General features: G+C 44.1%; 1 protein-coding gene across 1 annotated transcript in view; it reads right to left on the reverse strand.

Annotated features, from left to right (window-relative positions):
* Nucleotides 1–3186: 3186 nt before the first annotated feature.
* Nucleotides 3187–26495, reverse strand: part of CACNA1H (calcium voltage-gated channel subunit alpha1 H) — a 1502131-nt gene continuing 1478822 nt past the window's right edge. The window contains exons 35-36 of the mRNA XM_086940723.1: nucleotides 21264–21442; nucleotides 3187–5300 (exon numbers count right to left, since the gene is read on the reverse strand). Coding sequence (XP_086796849.1) covers nucleotides 4098–5300; nucleotides 21264–21442 — 1382 coding nt within the window. The 3' untranslated portion in view covers nucleotides 3187–4097. The remainder of the gene's footprint in view (nucleotides 5301–21263; nucleotides 21443–26495) is intronic.

The following is a 26495-nucleotide window of genomic DNA, read 5'->3' on the forward strand; positions in this document are numbered from 1 at the left end:
CAGCGATATGCGTTACAGTGTCAGGACACCCCAGTTGGGGTATTAGTGCGCTTTACAATTACATATACATGGCTGATGGACCTGGTACTTTTTACAAGGTTATTCCTAAACATTTCGCCTTCTTCCATCTATTTTTTCTATCTTTGAAGTATGCCTACTTTAAAGACAAAAAGGGGTATAAGTATAAGTAGATATATATAAATAAATAAATAAATATAAGTAGATATAATACCCCCCATTTTTAGAACACTTCTGAATTTAGAGGCGGTTCTGCCAAAAATAGCTGGGGAAGCTGCATGAGGAGAACTGCCACTCTGATTGTTGCTGTGTTGGGGTGGCCTATTGCTTGCTACTTCTGTCTTGGGAGTGGAATTTACTTTCTTATCCTGCTTGTCAAGGTTCTCCAAGGGCTTGTGTGTGCTTGCCTCCTGTTGGAAGCCTCAGGGCCATCAAAGACTTCATCTGCAGCACCTGGAATTTTCTGTTGGGAGTCATTATTGCCAAGTGGTGCCAATTCCAGTTCCTGGGCCCTTGTAATTGTGTAGCTGATGCTTCAACACAATAAAAGCAACATTGACAACGTCAGTGACGCTGCTGCATGTCCTGGAGCCTAGTGCACCACTCGTGAAGCGCACAACGCACTGCCCAAACTTACACCACTGCCCTGGTGTTGCCATCAATTCTATCGACTCAGATGTCGTCATTGAGGCCGCTGCCTGCACTGCAGCCAATGGCACCATTCGTGGAGTGCACAACATACCACAGCTGTGACCTCTCCGATGCCAGCACTTTGCACCGACGCCAGCATCTCCATGCCGGACATTAACTGACTGTGGGTGACTTTCCGAACTCATTGATAGCGCACCATCGCACGGAACTGAAGCCTTACTGCTGATGCTGCCTCACTTCCACTGCACGGCAAGGACTCAACAATTCGCCTCCTCTGTGGCAGTAAGGTAGTGATGCTGCCTCAGCCCATCTCCATGACGCAGTGCAATGTCTTTTGACTTCACCATTTTCCAAGGTAGCGTTACTTGGATGTCCTTGTGAGTCTGTAGTTTGCCCGCGCTTCTCGCAGTTGGTACCGAACTGTGGATAAGTACCTGTCACAATGTCGAGATAGAAGACAGTAGCTCCATCTGGAGCTAACAGCTATTTCTTTATAGTAATCTTCCTAAAAGTGATATCTTGATTTGTGTATGTTGGATTTTTGTTGTATTTGAAGTTTGCCAGATATGGTGGGCTATGCAACAACAGCTGCCACAACGCCCTGCACAGGACATCACAAATCATATACTGAATGACAGCAATACCTCTGCTTTGAGTGTTGTGGCATTCAGCACAGGGTCTGGCCTAAAGGCAGACCAAATGGCCAAAACATCCAGGGCACAGCCAAAGGGAGAGTACTTTGAGCTGTGAGGAAAGAGAACTTTGCATCTGTAATACGCTTGTCTCTTTGTATGGATGGACTGCATATAAATGATTGCAGAAATATGTACTTTACGCTAATCCCATACAGTGCACATACGCATTTGCAGAGGGAAGTAAAAAATACCACCAAGACAGTTAAACCTTTAGTCCATCTTCCAAAGGGACAATTTATTAATATCCTGACTTTAAGGCATGGCCAAGGGAAATATATTAATAGTAGGACGTTATCTCTTTGGATTAATTAGTAGGTTTACTGATTTGAGAAGAAACATACTCAATGAAACATTCCACAATGGCAGCTTTAAGGGCACTTGAAACAGAAACAAGAAAAAAATAAACGTAGGGAAAAATTGAAAAACAAAGTAATAGAGATATTTAGGCATACAACAATGTTTCTTCTGGACCAGTACACAAAGTCTGCCATATCTGACCTGATATGTAGACAAAAGGATCTCCTCTCCAACTGTGATCAGAGTTTGATCCTTCGCATTAAAAACCATGTGCAAAATGTGCCACGAAGTTAATTACTAAGTTCTGATTGATGTATATTTAGTTCAATAGTTTAATTGCCAGAACCTAAAGTTAGTTTCTTCACTCTGTAGCCACATTTGCCACATATCCACAAGCCACATTTCTGTACCAAGGCATCGTAGACACTTTTGTTCCTGATGACCATTATTCTAAAACTTTTAGCAGCAGGGAAGAGGAAAAATATCAGCTATAGTCATTTCAGTGACATTTAATAATATTCATACTAGTCATTCCAACTTTTTTGCAGGTCCAGTTTCTGGCTCCTAGACGATGCATCTTCGCGACCCGCAGATCTTGGTTGTCATAAATCAGGATTTAAAATTGCACAAACTTTTAACTTTTAAATCGGCTCATCTATCTAATTATGACAATGTTGAGCCAAAACAGTACAACGATAAATATAGCAATTCCTTTTAATACCCAAAATATATAGAGATGTTTATTAGTAAGGAGAGTGAGGCATCAGGGAAACATTGAAGCACATCTTATCGTTTCTACAATTCTATTGCATTTCGGATGAGACAGACATTTCACATTTCTGTAGGCTTCTGCAGTGTAGGCACCACCTCATGGTTACAGATCTACAGTCTACACATTGTTTCCACCGTTAGAAATTGCCTTTTCACCAGTCTAGCAGTAACACTCACGATCGCATAATGAACTTTTGAAGAAGGACCTAAAATTAAAATAAGGTATGATGCATAAAAAATAAGACCTGCGATGCAGAATACCAGGTGCAGGCATTTTATTACCCCAAACTAAATTAATAAGTTAGTATCAAAAATTAACGGAGCCAACATACATTGTTTTTTTTTCAGATGTAGGCGTGTACTGCTGCTTTAACATATGATGACACACATTTCCCCGAGACATTTCTAAACGCACAATGTGGCGCCAGTTTTTAACAAAAGTCCACCTGCTGGAAGGTGTCATTCTACTGAATAACAAATAGTATTAGAATTCCTCTCAGTTCCCGTCCAAACATTTCCACTGTGTTTTTTCGAGTCTGGGCGTGGCACCAATCTCCGGATGTGACGCATCAATCCAGCACAGTCCAATCACGGTTGCTGTCCTTTTAATTCAAATCTGCCGGCGAAAACAAAAATAAAGGCACAGGAAGAAAGGCAGGCAAAGATGGGCCCTTGAGGCTGAGGTGCCCAGTGGAGTAAGGAGAGCATGAAACGCTTAATGTTAAATTTCACCGAGGGGAAGGGATCCATGACAAAGCTTTACCATATATTTATCGCCACGATTAGCAAACTCGCTCTTGGATGTCAGGAACAATACACGCCTTGAACAATACGCTATTTTGTATCCTTCAGTAAACCTACCTTTATTCTTTACACAATTTCATAAGTGTACATAACGCCATATTATTGCAACATTTAAAACAAAACGGCCGAACAATCCCAATCTAAAAAACATAATAGGACGCTACTAAGGATAACTTATTGCACTTGCAAAGGCTCAGCAGTAATTTGGTTTTCTTCGTAAAGAGGGATTTATAAAAAGAGAAGTGAAATACAGAAATAGTCCCAGCAAGGAAAGACCAAGCAAGCAGGAGTTCAGGGTGGAAGCCTTAACATAAATGGGACTTTGAGGGGGTCTCTGCCTTAAATCAATTTCCACATACAATAACAGGAGAGAAACCACCGTTCCGTTTCGACGTGTGCAAAACATTTGAATCCTTTAGAAAAATATGTGCATTATGAAGATTATGTCCATTCTTAAAATTTCTTTTCTCTCACAAATACATTATTTCTATTTTATTTATACTGCCGATATACAGACAATGTACAGTTCACTTCTCGGGCACTTCTGCATACTGTGCTGGCTACACAATAAAAAGTGCCAGAATAAAAAATAAAAATACAAAACAAAAAGGAAACCAGTGAACCTGAATCAATGTGATTGAGGCTAGGTGGGAAGCTAAATCTGTGTCCGTTTAGAAAAAATAAACACACTAATAGCAAAGCCCATACAGGTATTTGCATAATTCCCCTTGTAATCTCTTTGTGCCAACCCACAGCACTCTGAACAGTGACTGGAACAGTAGGCCATTGAAAGTGGTTTTTCAAACCCTTTCTTTCTGTTTTTTTTGTTATAAAACAAGTCAGTCCCCGACTCTCTAAAAGCTATACTGGTTTGTCAACATCATCGTCTGTTGTGTTTGCCATTCGGACTAGTACATGCCGTCTTATCGGGCTCTTAGGAATACGAATGCCTATTGTTTCTTTATTTTGCTCAAGGTTCTCGCAGTGAGTTTTTAAGAGGTCTGTTTTTATTTCTAATTCCACAGTGTCCGGCCTGATATCTACAGAGTCCCCAGAAGAGGGTATCGACTGGCCACTGTCACAAAATAAATTTGGGAGACTGCTTCGAGGAGTTGTGTCCGCCTGGTCAAAGGAGTAACTAGGCAATGTCAGATGTTCCCCTCGGCATGGCAGCTGTCCTCGTCGGTCTGTTTTAGAAGTTTGCTCCCCAGACAGATTATCTCCAAGGTCCAAGGAGTCCCTGTAGGGGGAGGACTCACAAGATGGCGTCCTCCTCCGCAACATCATGTTGCTCTCCGACACTTTGGGACGGGCAGCCGTGCCATTGTCGTCCTCCATGGGAGGTTCTATTGAAATGCAAGGGGGGCTCATCTTCTTCTTCCTCCGAACACCATGGAGATACTCAGGATCTGAATGCATGTGGGTAGGAGGAGATTCCTTCTCATCTATGGACTGTTCAAAGCAGGAATCTCCATCATCAATGGATGGACAGATCTCAATTGAGTGCCTTCTTTGGTCATCTGCCCATGTAGGTTTTGCCAAGAACCCATGAGTATCAATACTGTAAAACTTCTTCAAGTCTTTATCTTTGCTCTCACTCCCACTCAGGTTGGTTGTGCTGTTGCAACTCTTCAGGGGAACCGCAGGATGTGAACTTGAGCAGATGAAAGGAGACACAGAGTGACTTCTGATTTCGGACTGCCCTATCCAGTCTTCAGCTGAACTGTTAATATTTCGCACCTCTTCATCAGCCAGGTCAGATGATTCGAACATGGAGTCTTCATGGTCTATGCGTTCACTGTTTCTGCTAGAAGGTCTACTGGGAATACTGTGCTGGCTGTACACATTCTTGCGGGTGCGGACACTTGAGCGTCTACTGTGAGAGGAGAGCATGGGCGAAGACTGAGGGGTGGCCGATGGGGAAAGAGCAGGTGTGCAAATTATAGGAGGAGCCAGTGTATTGGGCGATGGGATTTTCAAATTAAGGCTGTCACTGGAATCGGCCTGGAGTCCGTCCTTGGAATCACAGACTTGGTAATCAATTGAGTCTGATCGAATGGCCTCCTGCAAAAGAGACACAGAATCAGTGATCAGGGGTACTGTAGTTTCTGCACATCAAATGAATCTATCCACTTATGCATGTCTATCACCTATTCTATCAGTTTTTTCCACCACCAACCAATTATTGTATCTGACTACTGATCTCATTATGTCCTGCTTATTAATATTATGATTACAAGTTTGATTTGTTCTCAAAAGTGAGCAGTAAAATATACGAAAACAAAAGAAAAGTGAACTGCTCTAGTGTTACACAATTTTTCAAATCATTAACATTAATTAGACCCAGGCAATTATTCAGTTGTCACGTTTGATCTAGGAACATTGTGGAATAATAGATCTGCAGGTGAAAGAACTAAAGAAAAAAAACGATTTTGCTAAACAGATTTGTAAGAAGTCTGATAGACCTGAACCGAAGGTCCGTCGGTAGAGCTAACAGTATACTACTAAGTCTCAGATTCAAGTATAATTCAAGACAGTTCAAAAATACCATTCTTGTTACTGATGCACCATGTGGCCAAGGCACGTATGTGAATAAAATTGTACATGGAATCTAAGGCTGCTTGTGATGAGGCCAGACTAGGTGTAAGAGCCATATGACATTTAGATTTAGTACACTAGCCCATAGTTTTTCTTTGCTTGCCTTGACTATGAGATGATCCAGTAACAGTCGTCTCAGATTCCTAGCCCATAGCCTCTACCTTGGACAGTTAACTAACGTGGATCACATCTTGGATGTTTATAATCCCATACCCTCTTTACATAAGGACTTAACGCTTACTTCCCACTAGCCACATATTGGAGGGGCGAGGTGGAGATTCATATTGATGAGAAAGCTCTACCAGATGGAACCCCTGCCCTTCATGGTTAGGCAGTGGGACTTGATTTGCATTTGGGCATATTACCGAGTGGGCAATGAGATGGGATACTGCACCAAAAGTTAGACCAGCTTTTTTCTTGTCTAAACGTTGGTGAAGAACGCAGGGGACACAGGCGTATCACCACAAGGTCTGCCGAAATGTAGGGCACACCAGGTGATACCATCCATCTTAAGTGAGAGGCTAGAGAAGACTCCTTTATCTGTGGGGATATTACAGAGCTCCTCTTCACCCAAGAGATTTTCAATCTTGTGAAATGGGAAGCCACTGTTTTATGCCCAGATATTACTGCCTAATGGAGTAAAAATACTGTACATAGTTGCCAAAAAGTGATGGACTGGAATATAGCCAGTGGCTAAGTTTTGTTTGCAAATTTTCAACATCACTTTTGTGTTTTCCACAGTGCAAGTCTGATGGGTAGTGGAGGATGCCCAGAAGTGGGTCCCATGGTCACTCTGCTATATGACTCAACCTATACCTCACTGATGAAGGAAGCCTAGTAGGCCACAATCAGTCTGAGGATGCCTGTGTTCCGGTTCAAAGAGGGTCTGACTTGACAGTTTGTGATGAACTGTCTCTACGATCCTGACCAACACTGATTTGCATACAGCTGGTCTCAGTCTTGACTGGCATAGTGGGAAAAAACGATGGATTCGAATGCAACCCAAGCGATTGCAAGTGGCTAAGACTTTTTTGCAAGCATTTCACCCATCACCTTTGTGTCTTCCTCAGGAAAAATATCATGCGCCTGGGTTGACACCACATTACCGTAATGAAGGCAATTGTTTTGCAGGCGAATTGACATAAAAAATCGACAATACGTAGTTTATTTCTCACACATCATATCTATTCTTCTAGACATTTTAAATTGCAGTCATACTTTTCGATGTCTTCCCAATTCACTTAGATTCATCTTTTTTTACTTTTTTCTCTTGGGTGGAGTGAGACATGAACGTGCTCACAGAGTTGAGAAGTAAAGAATTTGATTCATATTCTTAACACAACTCTCAAATTTTGGTATTTTATAATTACTCCAGTATTGGAACCTTCATAGATTCACATGCCTGAATTATTCCCCGTCGTCGAGACGGGAGTCTCTGGTACATAAAAAAGCAATGCATAGCAGTATAGCAAACTGAAACAAGGCCTAGGCCCATTTTCCTTTTGCAACTTATAGCCTTCGTTATGTAAAAAAGGCCCAAACTTTTCCCTGAACCAATCAGCTGTCCTCACCCTTTAGAACACTCCTGAGAGAACCTCTTGCCCCTCAGATTTTCTACCGCACGTTGTGCTAGGAAGTCTTCTTTGAGCTCTTCTCAAAATCTTCAATTTATACTCTATGACTGGAATTTGGAAGTTCCCCTTTTTCTAGATTGAGCTTTTGGAAACTTCTCTATTTCTTCTACCATGGCTGACAAGGAGAAGAAAAACATATTTAGAGCTTGTGCCACCTGCTCTTAGAAAAGGCTTTATACAGATGATCATCATGGAGACTGTATATATTGACTTTACCCAGATCATCAGGCGAAGGAGTGTAAGATTTGTCGCACTTTCTCCAATAAGACCTTGAGAGATCGTGAAAGAAGGCTTCTACTCTGGCTCCAGAAGGTAAAGGCCAGGAAGGAGATCCTCTCAAGTGACACTGAGGAGGAGTCAACATCATCCAGGAGATCTCAAAAGAGGAACAGATCTCCACAGGCTCATACCTCAGGTGAGAGGCCTGAAAAAAACCCTAAAAAGACCTCACCAGGGTCTTCGGGTCGCAGTCCCTCAAAATCTCCTTCAGGAAAGTCTAAGGAGAAGAAGGGTCATGCTTCAGAGGAGAAACAGGCTAAGAAGACTTCATCAGAGCCGTCGAAATCTCCTCCAAAGGTAAAAATCACCATTAAAACATCTTTTTCTACACCTTCTGAGGTGAAAAAATCTGCGTCGTCGACGAGGAGAACATCATCGTCGACGAAAACTTAGGTAAAGACTGTATTGCCGTTGACGCTTCCGCCGTCGATGACGGAGTCGACCACGACAACGACGACGACGACGACGAGCCCTTCATCGACGAAGACAGTGACGACCACGTCATCGACAACAACATCGACCATGGGACCGTCGTCGGCGACGACAGTGACGACAACGTCTACGATAGTGTAGACGGTTATGATTTCGTCGATGGCGGCGACGACGATCTCGTCGACGGGCTGGTCGACGACGGGAAAAAACACCGGAGAAAAATCTTTTGGCCTGGAAAAGAACAAGAACAAGAACGCCAGAAGTTACGTCGCCAAGTAAGGTATCACCATTGGTTCCTTCTCACCTTCTGGAGGAGGAAGTTTCGGAGGAAGAGGATGATGGTGGTCCTTTCGGATAGACTAGCAGCCCATCTCAACTAAAGGTTAAGTACCAGGAATAAGACTCACAAGATGAATATGAGGTTTTTCAGAATCATCCCCAACATCACCATCACCAGGAACAACGAGAAGAGATGTCAAGTGTGCCCTCTTCGTTGTTGAGAGATCTTCAGTCTATGCTGGAAGATTATAGAAGAAGATATCCTACACCTCAAATGACTAAGGAAATACCTGACGTTACACCTCAGCCACGCTCTGTAGCGGGTACACAGGTGCGGAGACAGGAGATCTTGCCGGAGCCTTTGCCTAAGTCTCCGCCATCGAGACCTCAGCATGATCCCGACACTACTGATGAGGAGCATGAGGATGGGGAGATTACGGATCCTAGCAAGGAGTGGCACGATTACCTCATTCCTTCACCTGCGTCCCCTTCACCGAAACCCTTGGATTCCCCACAGAGGACATTGGGGGGGTTTCATAAACTGATGGAAAGGGCCGCTAAAAGATTGTCGCTTTCCATGACGGAGGATAAGGCTGAATGCTTTTTTTATGACTTTAAAGAGACCTATCGCAAATCGGTTCGATCTTTGCCGATTGTGAGTCATATTTGGGAGGAAGGCCTAAAGGTGATGGAATCACCAGCTACAATGACCCCAGTACTTGCGAGATTAGACAAAAAGTATAAAGCGCCGGCAGATGCCCCAGCCTGCCTTTTGGGTCACCCCAAACCGGATTCGGTGATTACAAAGCCGGCACAGTAGAAATCAAGAAACCCGTCAGCTCCGATAACAGCACCCCCGGACAGAGAAGGAAGAAGGCTGGACAACGCAGGGAAGAGATTTTCCTCGATGTCAGCTCTGTTAGTAAAGGCCGCAAATGCTCTAGCAATCCTGGGAAGGTACGACAGGCAAATGTGGTGCGACCTGTCACCTTATATTGACCAAGTGCCGGATGCCGAGAAGCAAGAAGCCAGAAAGATCCTTTTGGAGGGGAGAGGACTTCAGCAGAAATCATAGACTGCACTATGGATATAGTGACTACAGCTTTCAGGTCTCTAGGAGGAGCGGCTGTGCTGTGCAGACAAGGGTGGTTAAGGGCTACGGCATTCAGACCGGAGGTCCAAAATAAAATCTTGGACCTTCCGTTCAACGGCGAAGACTTATTCGGCAAGCACGTGGATGACGCACTGCAGAGTATCAAGAAAGACACTGATACTGCCAAAGCTTTGGGAACTCTGCAATACAGAAAGGTTCCTTTTCGTGGCTCTAAGGGTAGGGGTCAAACATCATACAGAGGAGAATATCAGCAAGGGAGATATTGTTCTTATACCTCCACTTCGCAACCCTACAGTCAGCAGTACACACAGCGACAATCGGGAGGGTATTCCAAATCTGCTCCAAGAGGTAGAGTAGGTCGTCAGGGTAGGGACGCCCGACGACAATGACAACCTGCGAAGGCTGATCACACCGGATACACTGAGATCATATGTTCTCCAGTATTAGGGGTGTCTTTCATAGATTCACATGCTTGAATATTCCCCGTCGTTGAAGTGGGAGTCCCACAGTACATAAAATAGCAGTAATATATGCATGTATATATGAGAAATATTATAAATAAAATATACATACATATAATGCAATAAAAATGTAAACTTAAAAAAGTACCATAGAACAGAATAGGCCCATTGAAAAGCCCAAGGGAGAATTCACTTTAGTAACTTATAGGAGTCATTATGTGTTGGTCCACATTCCAGCCAATCAGGCTGTAGCCTCCTCTAGAACCTTCTCCTCAGAAGCCCAAGTCCTCAGATTTTCTACCGCACGTCGTGTGAAGGGAGTCTCCCTGAGCTCTGCTCAGTTTCTTCAAGTTTCTTCATATTTTTTCTTCAAAATGTCTTCTTCAAAGAAAACTCTGTTCAAGGCTTGTCCATCCTGTGGGAAACTTTGCCTTTTTCATGAGGATCCACACAGTAAGTGTATTTACTGTCTTTATCCGGACCATGTTGTCTCTACCTGCAGACTCTGTCGCAAATTTCCTCCTAAGACTTTGAGGGACAGAGAGGCTCGTCTCCTTCTGTGGCTACAGAAGTTGAAATCATCTGACAACATCGTGTCCGATGCTGAGAGTATGTCTTCTGGTTTTTCGAAAACCTCTCAGAAGCGTGGGTCTGAGACTGAAGTCCCCTCTCCTTTTCTTAAGAAGAGTAAAAAGTTGGGATCTTCCAAGGATGTCTCCTCACAAGACTTGCTTCAGGGCGCGCCTACGGGACCTGGTTCTCTGGCGTCTCGTCCCAAGACCATGCCCTCCGTTTCTAAAACGGGCATTGGCTCGTCGACGGGCTCGTCGACGCGTCCGTCGACGTCTTCAGCGTCTACGAAGTCTGTTTTGGCATTTTCCACGTCGACGACTACTTCTTCCATGTCGACTAGTTCTGCCACGACGATGATCATCTCGTCGACGAGCAGCCAGGAGGTGAGACCCATCTCATCCATTATTATGATCTCGTCAATCAAACCGTCGACGAAGAAACCACCGTCGACGCATCCATCGTCGACGGCTCTCCCGTCGACGAAGACCAAGGCTTCATCGTCAACGACCGGATCCTCGTCGACGACAGCCCCGTCGACGATACCATCGACGCAGACGATGAACCCCCCGTCGACGGCTGCTCCGCCGACGACTTCCTCGTCGACAGCAAAGACTGCGATTCCATCGACGGCCTCGTTGACGGCCTTGTTGACGGCCTCGTCGACGGCCTCGTCGACGGCCTCGTCGACGACCAAAAAAATCATCGTCTACCAAAATTAAAATTCCTACGCCGGATGCAGCGGCGCCAACGAAAAAACAACTAGAGAGTGTTAAGGCTATACAACTCTCGTCGACGGGCTCGTCGACAACACAGCAACCACTGCAATCTGCTACCACCTTCAAAGTAGTTTCTACTTCGTCCCTCAAGTCTGTCCCACTTATACAGTTAAGTCCTATTAGGAGTGGATCGCAACCTCCGGAGAAATTATTTCAATCTGGAGCAGAGGAATCTGGAAATGATTCAGAAGTGGATCAGCTTTATCAACCAGCAACCAGTCCATCGGATTTACATATAAAGTGCCAGGACTACAGCGATGAGGATGAGTATGCGGATAATACCGTCGAAGATGGGAATGTCCTTTTTCCATTGGATAGCACGCAACAACCAAATTACGAACGCTTTACACAAATTCCTATGTCTATGGTGAAAAACCTACAACATATGCTGGATGACTACAATCGTAGATTTCCACCATCGCTGACACCTTCCCCAGCACCCCAAGTGCAGCGGTCCCAGGCTCCAGCTCCACGCCCTCCGTCTCCAGTGCTTCAACCACAGTCTCCAGCACCTAGGCCTCGAGCTCAAGCGACTATTGCACCTACGTCTCCTTTAGGTGCTGCTCCTGATACAGATAATGAGGGTCAAACTCCACAAAACACTGGAGATAATGACACTGATGACGAGGAAATGCAGGATTGGGACAATTATAGGGCACAGACACCCTCTACTCCACCAACATCACCAAGAACTTCGCCACCAGTGGATATCGCAAGTTTCCACAGCCTTATGGTTCGTGCAGCAAAGAGGTTCCACCTAACGTTAGAAACGCAGCAAGCAGAATGTTTTCTGTATGACTTTAAAGATTTGCCTCAACGCCAAACTCATACCATTCCTATTATTGACCACATATGGGAAGAGGGTCTGAAGTTGATGGAACGTCCTAACTCCATTCCAGCCGTTCTACCTAGACTGGACAAAAAATATAAAGCGCCGCCTACTTCCCCGGCCTGCTTAGTTTCACAGCCTAAAGCAGACTCAGTGATCACTCAGGCGGCACAAAAAAGGTCTCGAAATCCAGCCATACCCCGAACTTCCCCCCCGGATCAGGATGGCCGCAAATTGGACTCCATTGGTAAGAAATTTACCACAATGGCAGCGACAACGGTAAGAGCTTCCAACGCCTTAGCCATTCTGGGTCGATACGACCGTCAAATGTGGTCCGAGATCGCGGGGCTACTTCCCCAAATGCCCGACTCCATCCGGGAGGAAGCACAGGCCATCATTCTCGAGGGAGAAAAGATTTCAACGGAGATTATCGACTGTGCCGTCGATATAGCCTCTACTGGATTCCGACAATTGGCGGGTGCTGCAGTTTTGCGTCGCCAAGGCTGGCTAAAGTCAACAACCTTCCGGCCGGAAGTTCAATCCAGAGTGCTTGATTTGCCCTACGATGGCGAGTCTCTGTTTGGTAAGCACGTTGATGATGCCTTGGAACTCATCAAAAAAGACACGGACACAGCAAAGTCCTTAACAACTCTTCAATACAGAAAGAGGCCATTTCGTGGGGCACGTGGTAGAGGAGGAGGAACCTCTACTTTTCGAGGCACGGGCCAATATAGAGGATACACTTACGACAACAGACAAAGAGGATCCTATCAGTCCCAAAATCGTTCATCCACCTCCAGACCTTACCAGCGGAAGTCCAACTACAGAGGTGGTGCGAACACCAGCAAAAAACAGTGAGAGGATTGTGCATCTTGGAGGTCGAATCTCGGAATTCTTCTGCAATTGGTCGAACATCACCAACGACCGATGGGTCTTGGATGTAGTTTCAAAAGGACACACCCTGGAATTTACGAAATTTCCCCCCGCTCGCCCGCCTTCGGGCCCACCTTCTTCCCATTTCAAGGAACTGTTGGCCCAGGTGCAGCTTCTGATCAGGAAAGGAGCCATAGAATTGGTACCGCAATGTCAACGCGGCAAGGGATTCTACTCCCGTTTCTTTCTAGTGAAGAAAAAATCAGGAGAGTGGCGCCCCATCTTGGATCTGAGGGCTCTAAACAAGTTCATCGCGTCCAAGACTTTTCAGATGCTAACCCTGCTTCAAATCTTGAATTTCCTCATTCCAGGAGAGTTCTTTTCGACAATAGACCTTCAAGATGCATATTTCCATGTGCCTATTCACACCAGGCACAGGAAATACCTTCGTTTTACAGTCGGCCAATTTCATTACCAATTCAAGGTCCTCCCATTCGGCCTTCGATCGGCACCGAGGGTATTTACCAAGATCCTAGCCCCGGTGGCCGCTTACCTGCGCTTACAGAGCATCCAGTTTTATCCGTATCTGGACGATTGCCTCATAAAAGCCAGGACTTTCCAACTGACACAAGAACACACACAAGTCTGCATATCCCTGTTCGAAACTTTAGGTTTCTCCATCAATTGCGTGAAGTCACACTTTCGCCCTTCTCAACAACGAGACTTTCTAGGAGCCTCGCTCGATTCTCGGCTAGGGCAAGTGTTCGTTTCACAGGAACGTCAGAGCAGAATGTTACAGAAAGTTCAGTTCCTGCAGTCAAGACAGTACGTTTCTGTCCGAATGTACAAGTCATTCCTCGGCATGGCTTCCTCGTGCATTCAACTGATTCCCAACTGCAGACTTCACATGAGAGTCCTTCAGGAAGAACTCGACAGCCAGTGGAAGCAGGTATCAGGGTCGTTCGAGGACAAGATACATCTAACGTCCCGCATACAAAGAGCTTTGGAGTGGTGGGCTCATCCTCCAAATATAGCAACAGGTCGTTCATTCAAGGACGAACAACCAACACTGACACTGACGACAGACGCCTCCCTAGAAGGTTGGGGTGCTCATCTCGACGGAATGTCCGTGAGAGGCAAGTGGACGGCGTCTCAGCGCACTTGGCACATAAATCGCTTAGAACTACTGGCGATTTTCTTGGCCTTGAAGTCCTTTCAAAGAGTAGTGCAGGGACAGACATTGTTGGTGAAGACAGACAATACCACCAGCATGCACTACATCAACAAACAAGGCGGCACAAGATCTCTCGTGCTATCACAGCTGGCACAGGAAATTTGGGACTGGGCTCTACAACGTCAAATACATCTCCAAGCTGTCCATGTACCAGGTGTGGCCAATGTGCTGGCGGACGCGCTCAGCAGAGCCCTCTCGGACAACCACGAATGGGAACTCCACCAACCAACGTTGGAGTACATCTTCCGACAGTGGGGCCGACCGCAGTTGGATCTCTTTGCAACTGTTCTCAACAGGAAATGTCTAAGGTTTGCGAGCCGGCATCCACACAAGGAGTCGAGTGGGAATGCCTTTTCAATAAATTGGTCGAACGCCTTCAGTTATGCATTCCCTCCTCTGCCGCTCATTCCACGTCTGTTACACAGAATGAGATTCCAACCATGTCGGATGATCCTGATCGCACCCAAATGGCCGAGACGTCCTTGGTTCTCAGATCTCCTCCTATTCTCTCTGGCACAACCGATACGGTTGCATCCTCTGCCACATCTTCTCACAATGCATCAAGGTCAAATATGCCATCCGGATCCAGCATACCTTCAACTTCATGCTTGGAACCTGAGTACTATGAATTTGCACACATGAATATCGACAAGGATTGTAGGGCAGTGCTATCAAATGCTCGAGCACAATCTACTGTCAAAACTTACCAGCTGAAATGGAAGCGTTTCTGCGCTTGGTGTTCCACTAGATCACTAGATCCCATGTGTGCTCAGCCAGAACAAATTTTGCCATTCTTTTTGTCGCTAGCAAAATCAGGGCTATCTCACTCCACCCTTAAGGTTTTTCTGGCTGCTATCTCTCGTTTCCGTCATGATGGCATAACATCTTTGTACTCTTCCAGGATCATAAGACAGTTCTTCAAAGGCCTTTTTAGGATGTTTCCTCCAATCCGTCGGCCTCCACCTTCATGGCGACTCAACCTAGTTCTGTCTCAGCTGCTTTTGCCTCCATTCGAGCCCATCCATTCTTCCAACCTGAAGTTCCTCACGTGGAAAGTGGCTCTGTTACTTGCTCTGACCTCTTCTAGACGCGTCAGCGACATTCAAGCTTTTACTATACAGCCACCGTTTTTGCAATTTTCCAACGAGGCTGTTACCTTGAGAACAAATCCCAGTTTTATTCCTAAGGTTCCCAGTGACTTTCATCTCAATGAACCTATTGTTCTTAAGACTTTCTTCCCTGCACCTCAATCTGCAGCGGAGCGCTCCTTACACACTCTGGATGTGAAGCGCTGTCTTAAATTCTACATTCAACGCACAGCTGCCTTCAGAAAGTCTGATCAATTGTTTGTTGCATATGGCCCAGTATGCAAAGGACAACCCGTAACTAAACAGACTATCACCAGATGGATTTCGTCTGCCATATCCTATTGTCATCAACGGGCTGGCAAGCCCCTTCCTGCTCCTGCTCGAGCTCATTCCACGAGAGCTGTGTCGACTTCTGCTGCCCTCTTTGCGGGGGTACCTCTAAGACAAATCTGCAGAGCTGCTACTTGGTCCAGCAGCCATACTTTCACGAAGCACTACTGCCTGCAATCAACAGATGCCGCGGATGCGGCAGTGGGTCAAGCGGTGCTGCGGAATCTTTTCCATTAAAGGTGAGCCTCTGTTGCTACCCGCCTCCAGTCATAAAGGTATTGTCATGTTTTGGTTTTTTATTGCTTATTAAGTGATAAGTTATGCCTAAACTTAATTTGTATCTTCCTTTATGACTAATGTATGTTTTACTGCTTTCTATTCTTATTCAAGCATGTGAATCTATGAAAGACACCCCTAATACTGGAGAAGAACATAAGTTACTTACCTGTAAACTGTGGTTCTCCAGTATTGGTGTCTTTCATAGATTCACACGCGACCCTCCCATCCTCCCCTCAGAGGCTCTCTTCTCCTCAAGCATTTATACTTACTTGTGCTACGAAAATCTGAGGACTTGGGCTTCTGAGGAGAAGGTTCTAGAGGAGGCTACAGCCTGATTGGCTGGAATGTGGACCAACACATAATGACTCCTATAAGTTACTAAAGTGAATTCTCCCTTGGGCTTTTCAATGGGCCTATTCTGTTCTATGGTACTTTTTTAAGTTTACATTTTTATTGCATTATATGTATGTATATTTTATTTATAATATTTCTCATATATACATGCATATATTACTGCTATTTTATGTACCGTGGGACTCCCACTTCGACGACGGGGAATATTCAAGCATGTGAATCTATGAAAGACACCAATACTGGAGAACCACAGTTTACAGGTAAGTAACTTATGTTCTTCCCCTGGGTGGAAAAATTTCCCGTTTTCTTCACAATTGGCAAATAATAACCACGGACCGTTGGGTCCTCATCATTATTCAATTTGGCCACACTCTAGAATTTCTTCAGACACCCCCTCAGACGCCACCGATGCATCTCAAGGTCAATCATTTGCATCAAATCCGGAAGGAGATTTGGACAATGCTCCAAAAGGGAGCAATAGAACCGGTACCGAATTCTCAAAAAGGAGAAGGATTTTACCCCCGATTTTTTCTAGTCAGGAAAAACATCCTACAATGGCGTCCTATACTGGATCTCAGATCCCTGAATACTTCTCTAAAAAACAGTCATTCTGGATGATTTCTCTACAGGACATCCTTCTTCTTTTAAACCCAGGGGATCACATGACCACCTTGGACTTAAAAGACGCGTACTTTCACATCCCAATCCATCCAATCCATCCTGCACACAGGCAGTACCTTCGTTTCATGGTGGCTGGGGAACATTACCAATTCAAGGTACTGCCTTTTGGCCTCACATCAGCCCCAAGAGTTCACAAAATGTCTGGCTCCAGTGGCGGCTGTATTAAGGAAACAAAAACATCAAGTTTTTCCTTACCTAGACGACTGGTTAGTCAAGGCACCAACAGAAGCAATAACCAGAGCGTCAACAGGGGAGTGCATAGACTTGTTCACCAAGCTGGGATTGACTCTGCACGAGAAAAAATCATCCCTACAACCAAAGAAACAGATAACGTTTCTGGGAGCAATCTTAGACGCGGAGAAAAACAAAACGTTTCTCTCCATAGAAAGACAACAAAAAATAGTGTCCTACTTCCAGAGATTTCTAAAAAGAAAGTATCTTTCAGTACGCAGGTACAAATCATTGCTGGGGATAATGTCTTCTTGCATTCCCCTCGTGCCTCACTGCAGATTAAGAATGCGGCCGTTACAAGAACAGCTCGACCTCCAATGGCGTCAAGCACAGGGATCCTTTGAGGATGTGGTGCGAGTGACACCGGTCATGCTGCAAGCAGCAGCGTGGGGGACGCAACAGCATTTCTCATGGTTCCAGCCCCATTGGTAGTAACTACAGATGCGTCCCTGGAAGGATGAGGGCCATTTCTGCAGGACCTGCAGGTCAGCGGTCCATGGAAGTTAGAAGAACAACAACTGCACATAAACTTGCTGAAACTAAGGGCAGTGCGCCTCGCGTTGCTGGCTTTCCTGCCACGATTCAGGAGTTTGTCCGTGTTGATAAGAAGAGACAACATGACTATGATGAACTACTTAAACAAGCAGGGAGGCACAATATCTCTCTCCCTTTCTCAAGAAGCGCAGAACATATGAAAATGGGCTCTACAACAAGGAATAGCCATGTCTGCAGAACACCTACCAGGGAATCAGAACACCAAAGCAGATCCTCTCAGCAGGATTAACCCCTTCCATGCTAATGACAAGGTCAGCTCGTCATGGGTGTTACCTGCGCTGTGCTTATGACGAGCTGACCTTGTCATGAACAATGGGAATGAAGGATCTGCAGCACAGGAGGGGAAAAACCCCTAGCAGCCAAGGTGTTAAAACTTCTTGCCTTCAGTGGGAGTTGGACCAGGGGGTCCTGGACAGCATTTTTCGAGCATGGGGCAAACCAATGGTGGACCTCTTTGCCACAAGGGAGAACAAGAAATGCCGGTTCTTCGCAAGCTGGCTTCCCCAGGGGGATCCTGGGGGAATGCGTTTTCGATGGCGTGGTTCCACGTCTTTGCCTACGCTTTTCCCCCGATTCCCCTCCTGCCAAGGGTCCTTAGGAAAATAAAGCTGTAACTGTGCAGGCTGATACTGATAGCCCCTTGGTGGCCCAAACAGCACTGGTTCGCGGAGCTTCTGCTGCTGTTAGAAGCACAACCTATTCGCCTCCAGCCAATACCATCGCTCCTGACAATGTCCCAGGGACAAGTGCTCCCCGGACCCGAAATCCTTGCACTTAGCAGCCTTTCTCCTGAGCACTGTGAGTTCCAACATCTGAATATTTCGCAGGAGTGCACAAACATTCTATCGAAGGCTAGGGCAGAGAGCACAAATAAAACCTACAGGATGAAGTGGAAGAGGTTTTGTCACTGGTGTCAACGGAATGGTGCCCATCCTCTGACGGCGGCACCTCACAAAATCATCCCAAACATCTTGGTGTTAGCAAAGTCTGGATTAGCTCATGCTTCTTTAAAAGTGCATTTAGCTGCAATATCCCGATAGAGGAGATCTGCATCAGGCCCTTCCTTATGGTCAGCCAGGATCATCAAGCAGTTTGTGAAGGGATTATTCAGGGGTTTCCCTCCAATTAAACCTCTGCTGCCGCTCTGGAATCTCAACATAGTATTGTCTCAATAAATGAGACAACCTTTCAAACCCATACACAGAGCGGACCTTAAATTCCTATCTTGGAAAGTGGCGCTTCTCCTCGCCTTAACTTCAGCTAGGAGGGTAGGAGATCTACAAGCTCTCACAATTCTAGACCCTTTTTTGCAGTTCAAAGAGGACGGAATGATTCTGAGGACTAATCCAAGGTTTATTCCTATGGTGCCTACTGATTTCCATTTGAATGAGCTATTGGTGTTGAAAAGATTCTTTCATCATCCAACAACAGCGGTGGAAAGAGTCTTACATTCATTAGACGTTCAGAGATGTCTCAAGTTCTATCTTAAAGAAACCAAAGGTTTCCGAAGATCTTCACAGCTGTTCGTCGCCTTCAGTGCACCCAGGAAGGGTTTTCCTTTATCAAAACGTGGCATTGCCAGATGGATTTCCAGTGCAATTGTATACGGTCATCAGGCTGCTGGAAAGCCTCTGAACTCACAAGTTCGTGCCCATTCGACAAGAGCAGTGTCCACGTCTACAGCGTTATTTGCAGGAGTGCCTATACAGGATATCTGTAGAGCAGCGACCTGGGCATCTTAGCACTCATTTACCAAGCACTACTGCTTGGAAGCAGCCGCAGAGACGGAAGCGTTGGTGAGAGAAGCGGTGCTGAGAAACATCATCCAGTGACGGTGAGCCTTTTTTTTTTACATCCCTCCATCCTCTTTTGTCTTGTTTACAAAGTCACATTTATGATACTGTACTAAACTAAACAAGTTGTGTTGCACGAGGTTGGAATATAAGGAACAAATGTGCTTTGTGATGTTACTGCTCACTATTCTAATTCAGGCAGGTGAATCTAAGAAAGTTCCAATACTGGAGAAAGAAAACAAGTTACTTACCTGTAACTGTAGTTCTCCAGTATTGGAAGCTTTCATAGATTCACATGCACCCACCCTCCTCCCCGGAGAGGCTCACCTTGGATTTGGCACGGCAAGTGATTAGTATGCATCTGAGGGGCAAGAGGTTCTCTCAGGAATGTTCTAGAGGGTAAGGACAGCTGATTGGTTCAGGGAAAAGTTTGGGCCTTTTTTACATAACGAACACTATAGGTTGCAAAAGGAAAATGGGCCTAGGCCTCTTTTCAGTTTGCTAAACTGCTATGCATTGCTTTTATATGTACCGGAGACTCCCGTCTCGACGATGGGGAATAATTCAGGCATGTGAATCTATGACAGCTTCGAATACTGGAGAACTACAGTTACAGGCAAGTAACTTGTTTTCTTGCTGCTTGGATTGATTAGGAAGTGTTCTTCTTCACAGCCTGTGCATACTTGTTGTTTTGGATCACAAATCCAACGTTATCACCATTTTGTATTTCGCAGCGATATTGCAATGTGGCATTTTTTGCCCACAAACCGCATCCAGTTGGTATTTATAATAACTATGTGATTACGGTAATTTTTTATGATAAATCAGACATAGCTATCTGGATATTTTGTCACAATAAAGAGATCTGATTATGCAGGATAATTTCATCATCAATGGGCACCGGAGGAAAGACCACCAGAACTGAGCATAAGGACCAGCGACAGGGTCGTTTTGAAACGTGCTGGAACATTCTGATTAGTATGCATGCACGTCTGTTTGTCAGTAGATTATGTTTCAATTAGTAGAGACCAGGATGATTTTAGCCACACTTTTTGCAGCTGCGCCAATTAAAAAAAGAAAAATAAACTAGAGTGAAACTAAAGATGATGGAGTAGAAAACTAGCAAACATTACATATTTTATGGAAGCACGCAGATTTAGAAAACTGAAAAATAATGCAAAACCTGGTGTAAAAAGAACACCATAAAAAAACAAAGAAAAAGATTGAGGCACCTGAAAACGAAGAACTTTGTGGCATGTTGAGTTAAAGTTTGTTTTTGCTTTCTTTCTTTTAAAGCATCAAGGGGATCACTTAATTAATGGCGAAAAAAATTTCTTCTATGGATGACAACAGAATGTGTAAGGGATTGATAATCTTAAATAAAGTACTGACGGTAACTGTTATTTAGCACAGTTATTGAAACTTTATTTGTTTTCCTGTAGTAAATAAAAGGCAGATGATATTACCATCTATCAGTTAGATTACTGTTTGCCTAAAATTTAACTAGCATTGAAAATGTATATATTTTTAAATACAATTTCACAAGAACATGCATGATGGAGGGCTAAATATGACGAAAAGGAAGCACTGTTGTCTGAGTTTGTGTTATCCGCCCTGGTGTCCTCAATTATTACCTGTCTTTGGAGAAACCTGTTGAGGCTGGGCGACCTCGAGGCGGGTAGTGGGGCTGGAATCTTGGGCAGGTCAGGAGGTTCATGGTGGCATGACACGGTGACTGGAGGCAGGCGCTCCATTGGGACACAAAGCAGTGACCCTGTTTCACCGGTCTGGGAGTGAACGGAAGCCACCGAGCCTAGAAAGAAAAAATACATTGTTCAAACAGATCATTTAGAAAAAACTATTTATCTGAGCATAACATATGAATGTTTACAATAATTATTTTTATTTTTTGCAGTTTTATATGGTTAACAAGGCCAAATGGCTTTAGAAGCGCTTTATATAAGAAACATATTACACATTTCTTTGTAGCAAATATTAATACCACAAGATATATTGGGGTTAGACAGCTATAAGGTCTAAGACAGGCTGTAATGAAACCATCTAGTCCTTACCCTTCGGCCAGTGTTAAACTGTTATTTGAAAGTGAAACATTGAAATGAGAAGATGATGATACTCAGCATTGTCATCTGCTCTTAGGTCATGCTAGTTCTATTACAAGATATCACTTCTCCATCTAAGAAGTGTAGGGGCCTAACTTTGACAGCAGAGCTTAAATTATGTAACTTAGGCTCGTTTAGTAACGGGTAGGAGTAAGAAGCTATTGTACACCATGATGCAGATTTTTGTAGACTGTAAATTAGCATAATTGGGGTGTTCCTTTGGCAGCAATTTGTCGGCTCTACTTCTGAGACTTTAAATTGATCCACTTATCAATATTTATGACAACTTATCTAGCCACGTCTAAAAGCACCCAAGTCAATACGATATTCTGATGGGCAACAAGGTCCATTAGGATACCTATCACAAAATCCACTAAGGGATCCGGAGGAGGGCCTCATTGGCTCTGCAATCAAATCCTTCTAGCTTGTTTTTATTCATAGAGAGCTAATTATATTTGTTGTATATTAACATAAGTACATGTATACATTAAGAGAGGATACATTTATTATTTATTTTTTATTTAGAGGTACTTGTGGAGCCCAACATTCATCCCAAGGGACATCACAGCACTAAGACAAAGCAGAGTGCAGGTAAATGTAAGAGTGTACAAATTCTAATTGTCAGGTTAGTAACTGGGGAATATGTGGGTTTTTAGCTTTTTCCTAAACATTAGGTAATCTTCAGTCAGGCGAAGTTCCAGTGGGAGTTTGTTCCAGAGAACCGCTGCTGATTTTGAGAAAGATCGGTCACCCCCCTGGCTTAAGTCGTACGCTTGACTGATGCCAGTGTCTGATGGCGGGATCTCAGGTTGCGTGAAGGTACATGAAAATCTAATTTGCCATGTAGGATTTGTGGAACTGTTTTATATAGCGTTCTATGTGCATAGCACTTGAGGTTAAAGTTGGTTCTTTGGTGTCGGGTAGCCAATGTAACTCCTTCATACAGAAGGAGGCTAAACTGTATTTACTCTTATTACATATCAGTTTAGCAGCGGCGTTTTGGACCACTTGGAATCTTGTGAAAAGGTAATCAGCCATGCCATCAAAAGGAGCATTGCCATAGTCCAGCCTGTTCACAAGAAGTGTCTGTGTCACCGTTTTCCTACAGTTTAAAGGGATCCAGGGAAAAAGTTGTCTAAAAAGTTTTAATGTGGCAAAGCTTTTCCCGCACAATAGTCTTACTTGATTCTGCATGGATAGGGCTTCATCAAAGATGATGCCCAAATTCTTAGCAGCCTGCCTCGGTTCAGAGGCAGTGCCCAATGCTAGGGGCCACCAACTATTATCCCAAATTGCATGCGCGCCCCCGGATAGTAGGATCTCTGATTTTCCAGCTTTTATTTTTAGACAATGTCCAGACATCCCACTTGCAATTTCTGTAAGACACTGGATGAGATTGTCTTTGGTGTCGACTTTTGTCAGTCTATCAAACAGAGGGATTATCAATTGTGTGTCATCAGCATAGGAACATATATCGAAACCCCATTTGTTGCTGATGTCTGCTAGGGAAGAAACATATATATTAAAGAGAGTGGGGCTCAAGGTAGCTCCCTACAGAACTCCATAGTCAATTCTTTTTGCAGTGAAGGAGTAAGGACCCATTTGAATTATCTGGGTTCAGCCTTTGAGAAAAGACGCGAACCATGCTAGGGCTTTTGAACAGAGCCCTTTTTCATAGAGGATTTGTAGTAGTTTGCTATGGGATACGGCGTCGAAAGCCGCAGTGAGGTCCAAAAGGATCAGTGCTACAGCTTTGCCTTGATCAACTAATGACCTAATATTATCTGACACAGCCAGCAGGGTGGCCTCGGTGCTGTTGTTCACCCTAAATCCGGTTTGTGGAGGATCCAATAGGCTATTGGTTTCAATAAAAGTCGTGACTTGTTTATTGACCAATTTCTCCAAAACTTTAGACAGGTATGGTACTTGGGAGATTGGCTTATAGTTGGCTGGATCATAGATTTTGAGACCTGGTTTCTTTAAAAGAGGGAAAACAACTCTCATTCTCCATATATCTGGGAAAGATGCAAGCTCTAAAGATTGGTTGAGGGCTTTGGTGACCTGGGGGCATAATACTGACACCAGACGGGAGAAAATGAAGTGTGGACATGGGTCTAGTGGAGATCCTGCCTTAACCTCTATCATAAAGGGAAACTGGGAAAGGCTTGGGTCCTGTCACTGACCGGCTTGGACCACTATTATGCAAACAACAAAACAATAGCCGGGCAGTATGAGTATACGTAGTAGTGCGCAGCCTAGTATAATGAATTGCTAGGTTGGACAACCATTTGTATTGATTTACTTTTTTACTTTTATAAAATATTTTTAAGATTTTTTGGCATCAAAAAATACAACACAACATTTATGAAGATACACAAATACAAAATCAGTGAACCGAAAAGGAAATGTCAAACACAGTACTTAAACAAAATGATTGTCACAAATAATTAACATGGACAACTGTGATAGGCCTCAGGTCAATCAATCATTGAGGCTCCAATCCTGGATATAAACTAAACAAGTGGACTGTTAGCTTACACGAAGCCTACTTGTTGTCACCTACCTGATGCCAAAAAATCTTAAAAATATTTTATAAAAGTAAAAAAGTAAATCAATACAAATGGTTGTCCAACCTAGCAATTCATTATACTAGGCTGCGCACTACTACGTATACTCATACTGCCCGGCTATTAACCTCTATCATGGCTTTGGCCACTTGTTCTTCGGAAAAAGGTGACACACTATCTAAATGAATGTGGGCTGCAGGGTGAGGAGCTAAAATTTCCCAGACCGTATTGTATTAGTTATTAGAGGAATGAAGGTTGCATAGATTTTTGTCACCTTATCTATAAAAAAGTTGTTCAGTAGTTCACAATTCTCGGGCAGGGGCGCCATAGTTTGAACCAGCGAGATGGGCTTACAAAGTTCCCAAATTACTTTATAACGTTCTTTGGATGAACTTCCAGTTTCTACGATCCTTTCTGTATAGTATTTGGTTTTAGCATCTTTTAAGGCCCCATGAAGGGTTTTTTCTTCAGCTAGATAGATATATCTATCTGTGCTAGTTTTTGAGAGTCTCCATTTGTGTTCCTTGATTCAGCACTCTCTTTTCATAAGTTTTCATTTCAATGTATACCACTTTTCTGATTGGGATTAAGTGACTGGTTTCCAAGTAAGTTTAGGGGCACACTGATCAAGAGTTTTTTCGATATCTTGTTGTAGCTGTGTAGCTAGTGTGTTTATAGGGTTTTGATACTGTGGCCTAGAAACATGGGGAAGAAGATACTAAATGATTCCTCCGTAATTTGATTCCAAGCCCTAGTCTTTGTCTGATACGTTGTCTCAGTCTTAGGTGAATTATTGGGTAGGCTAAAAGAGAAGAAAATTAGGAAGTGATCAGTCCAGAATAGAGGTTTAGTTTTGTGAATGTTCATGGATTCTATGTTAGAGAAAAATGTATCTAGGGTGTGGCCGGCCAAATGAGTATGTTTAGTGATCCTCTGGAGTAGCTGGATTATAGCCATGTCATCATCCAGGTGTTTAAACCCCGGGTTTGTAAGCTTTTCATAATGAAGATTAAAATCTCCTATAACTAAAACCTGATTTTGTTTTAAGCAGAGGGGGAGAAGTTGTGTTAAGAAGCTAGTACTTAAACCAGGCTGGTCATAAATGACCACCCCTCCAAATAGATTACAGTCATCCACAGACACTGAGAACGCTAGAATCTCATGTGTGCCCGCTTCAATGACCGTAACGGGAACACAGGTGAAGTGATCTTTACATAAAATTGCTATCCCTCCTTCTCTCTTACCGCCTTTCCTATCTTAATATTTTATATCCTAATGGTAAGGCAGTGACAATGTCTGGGGTGTTATTATCATCTAGCCAAGTTTCAGTAACAAAGGCCAGGTCTGGGCTCAGATCATCCAATGTCTCCCAGATCTTGATGCTGTGTTTGGGGAGTGATCTGGAATTAAAATAGATACAGTTAAAAATCCTGAACATTAGAATAGTGATTTAATTCTTTCTCTGGGTATTGAGCTTGTATATCACAGCTTCCCCATTTACAATGCTTGCAAGAAAATGGACCTTCCATTTCGGTAGGGGATGCTCTTATACATACCCTCTCTGAACTAAATGTATCTCTTATGGCTAAAAGTTCTTCTGTTGTGTACGAGAGGGGTTTATTAGTGATTGGTAAAGTTTGGGCAGAGTTTCTGGCCCCTGGTCCCGTTTGGGCGCAGACGGACTTGCCTTAGGCGCGCAGCGGTGCGCCCGCTGCGCGCGTCCGGCCATGCATTGTCTTTTAAGGCTTTCCCCCAGGAAGTGGCGAGCGACTAGAGCGCGGACCCTTTTCCCCTAAGATGGGGCTTCCGCCAAAGTTAAAGACAAGATCCCGGTACTCCTCCCACAAACTGGACCTCCTTGGGCGGACCAAGAGTAAGGGACGGGTACGTTGAAATGCGGTTACAAATAGCAAACTCGGGTTAGTGCAAGGGCAGCTTGTATAGTTTGTTAAAAAAAAAGATTTAACTTCAAAATGGGCAATAGAGACTGCAAAATAAGCAAATTCAGGTAAGTGCAAAAGTTAAAACAATCTTTCCTTCAGGGCTACACTCAGCTTCATCATTATGATATCTTATCCAGTGATTATAATGAAATAATGTTTTCTTTCCCTTAAAACGGAGGTGACCAATAAAGGTCTAGGCAGGACAAATGAATGAGAGTGTTTCAGTATAAGACTAA

This window comes from Lissotriton vulgaris, chromosome 10 (genome assembly GCF_964263255.1).
Source record: "Lissotriton vulgaris chromosome 10, aLisVul1.2, whole genome shotgun sequence".
NCBI classification, from domain to species: Eukaryota; Metazoa; Chordata; class Amphibia; order Caudata; family Salamandridae; genus Lissotriton; species Lissotriton vulgaris.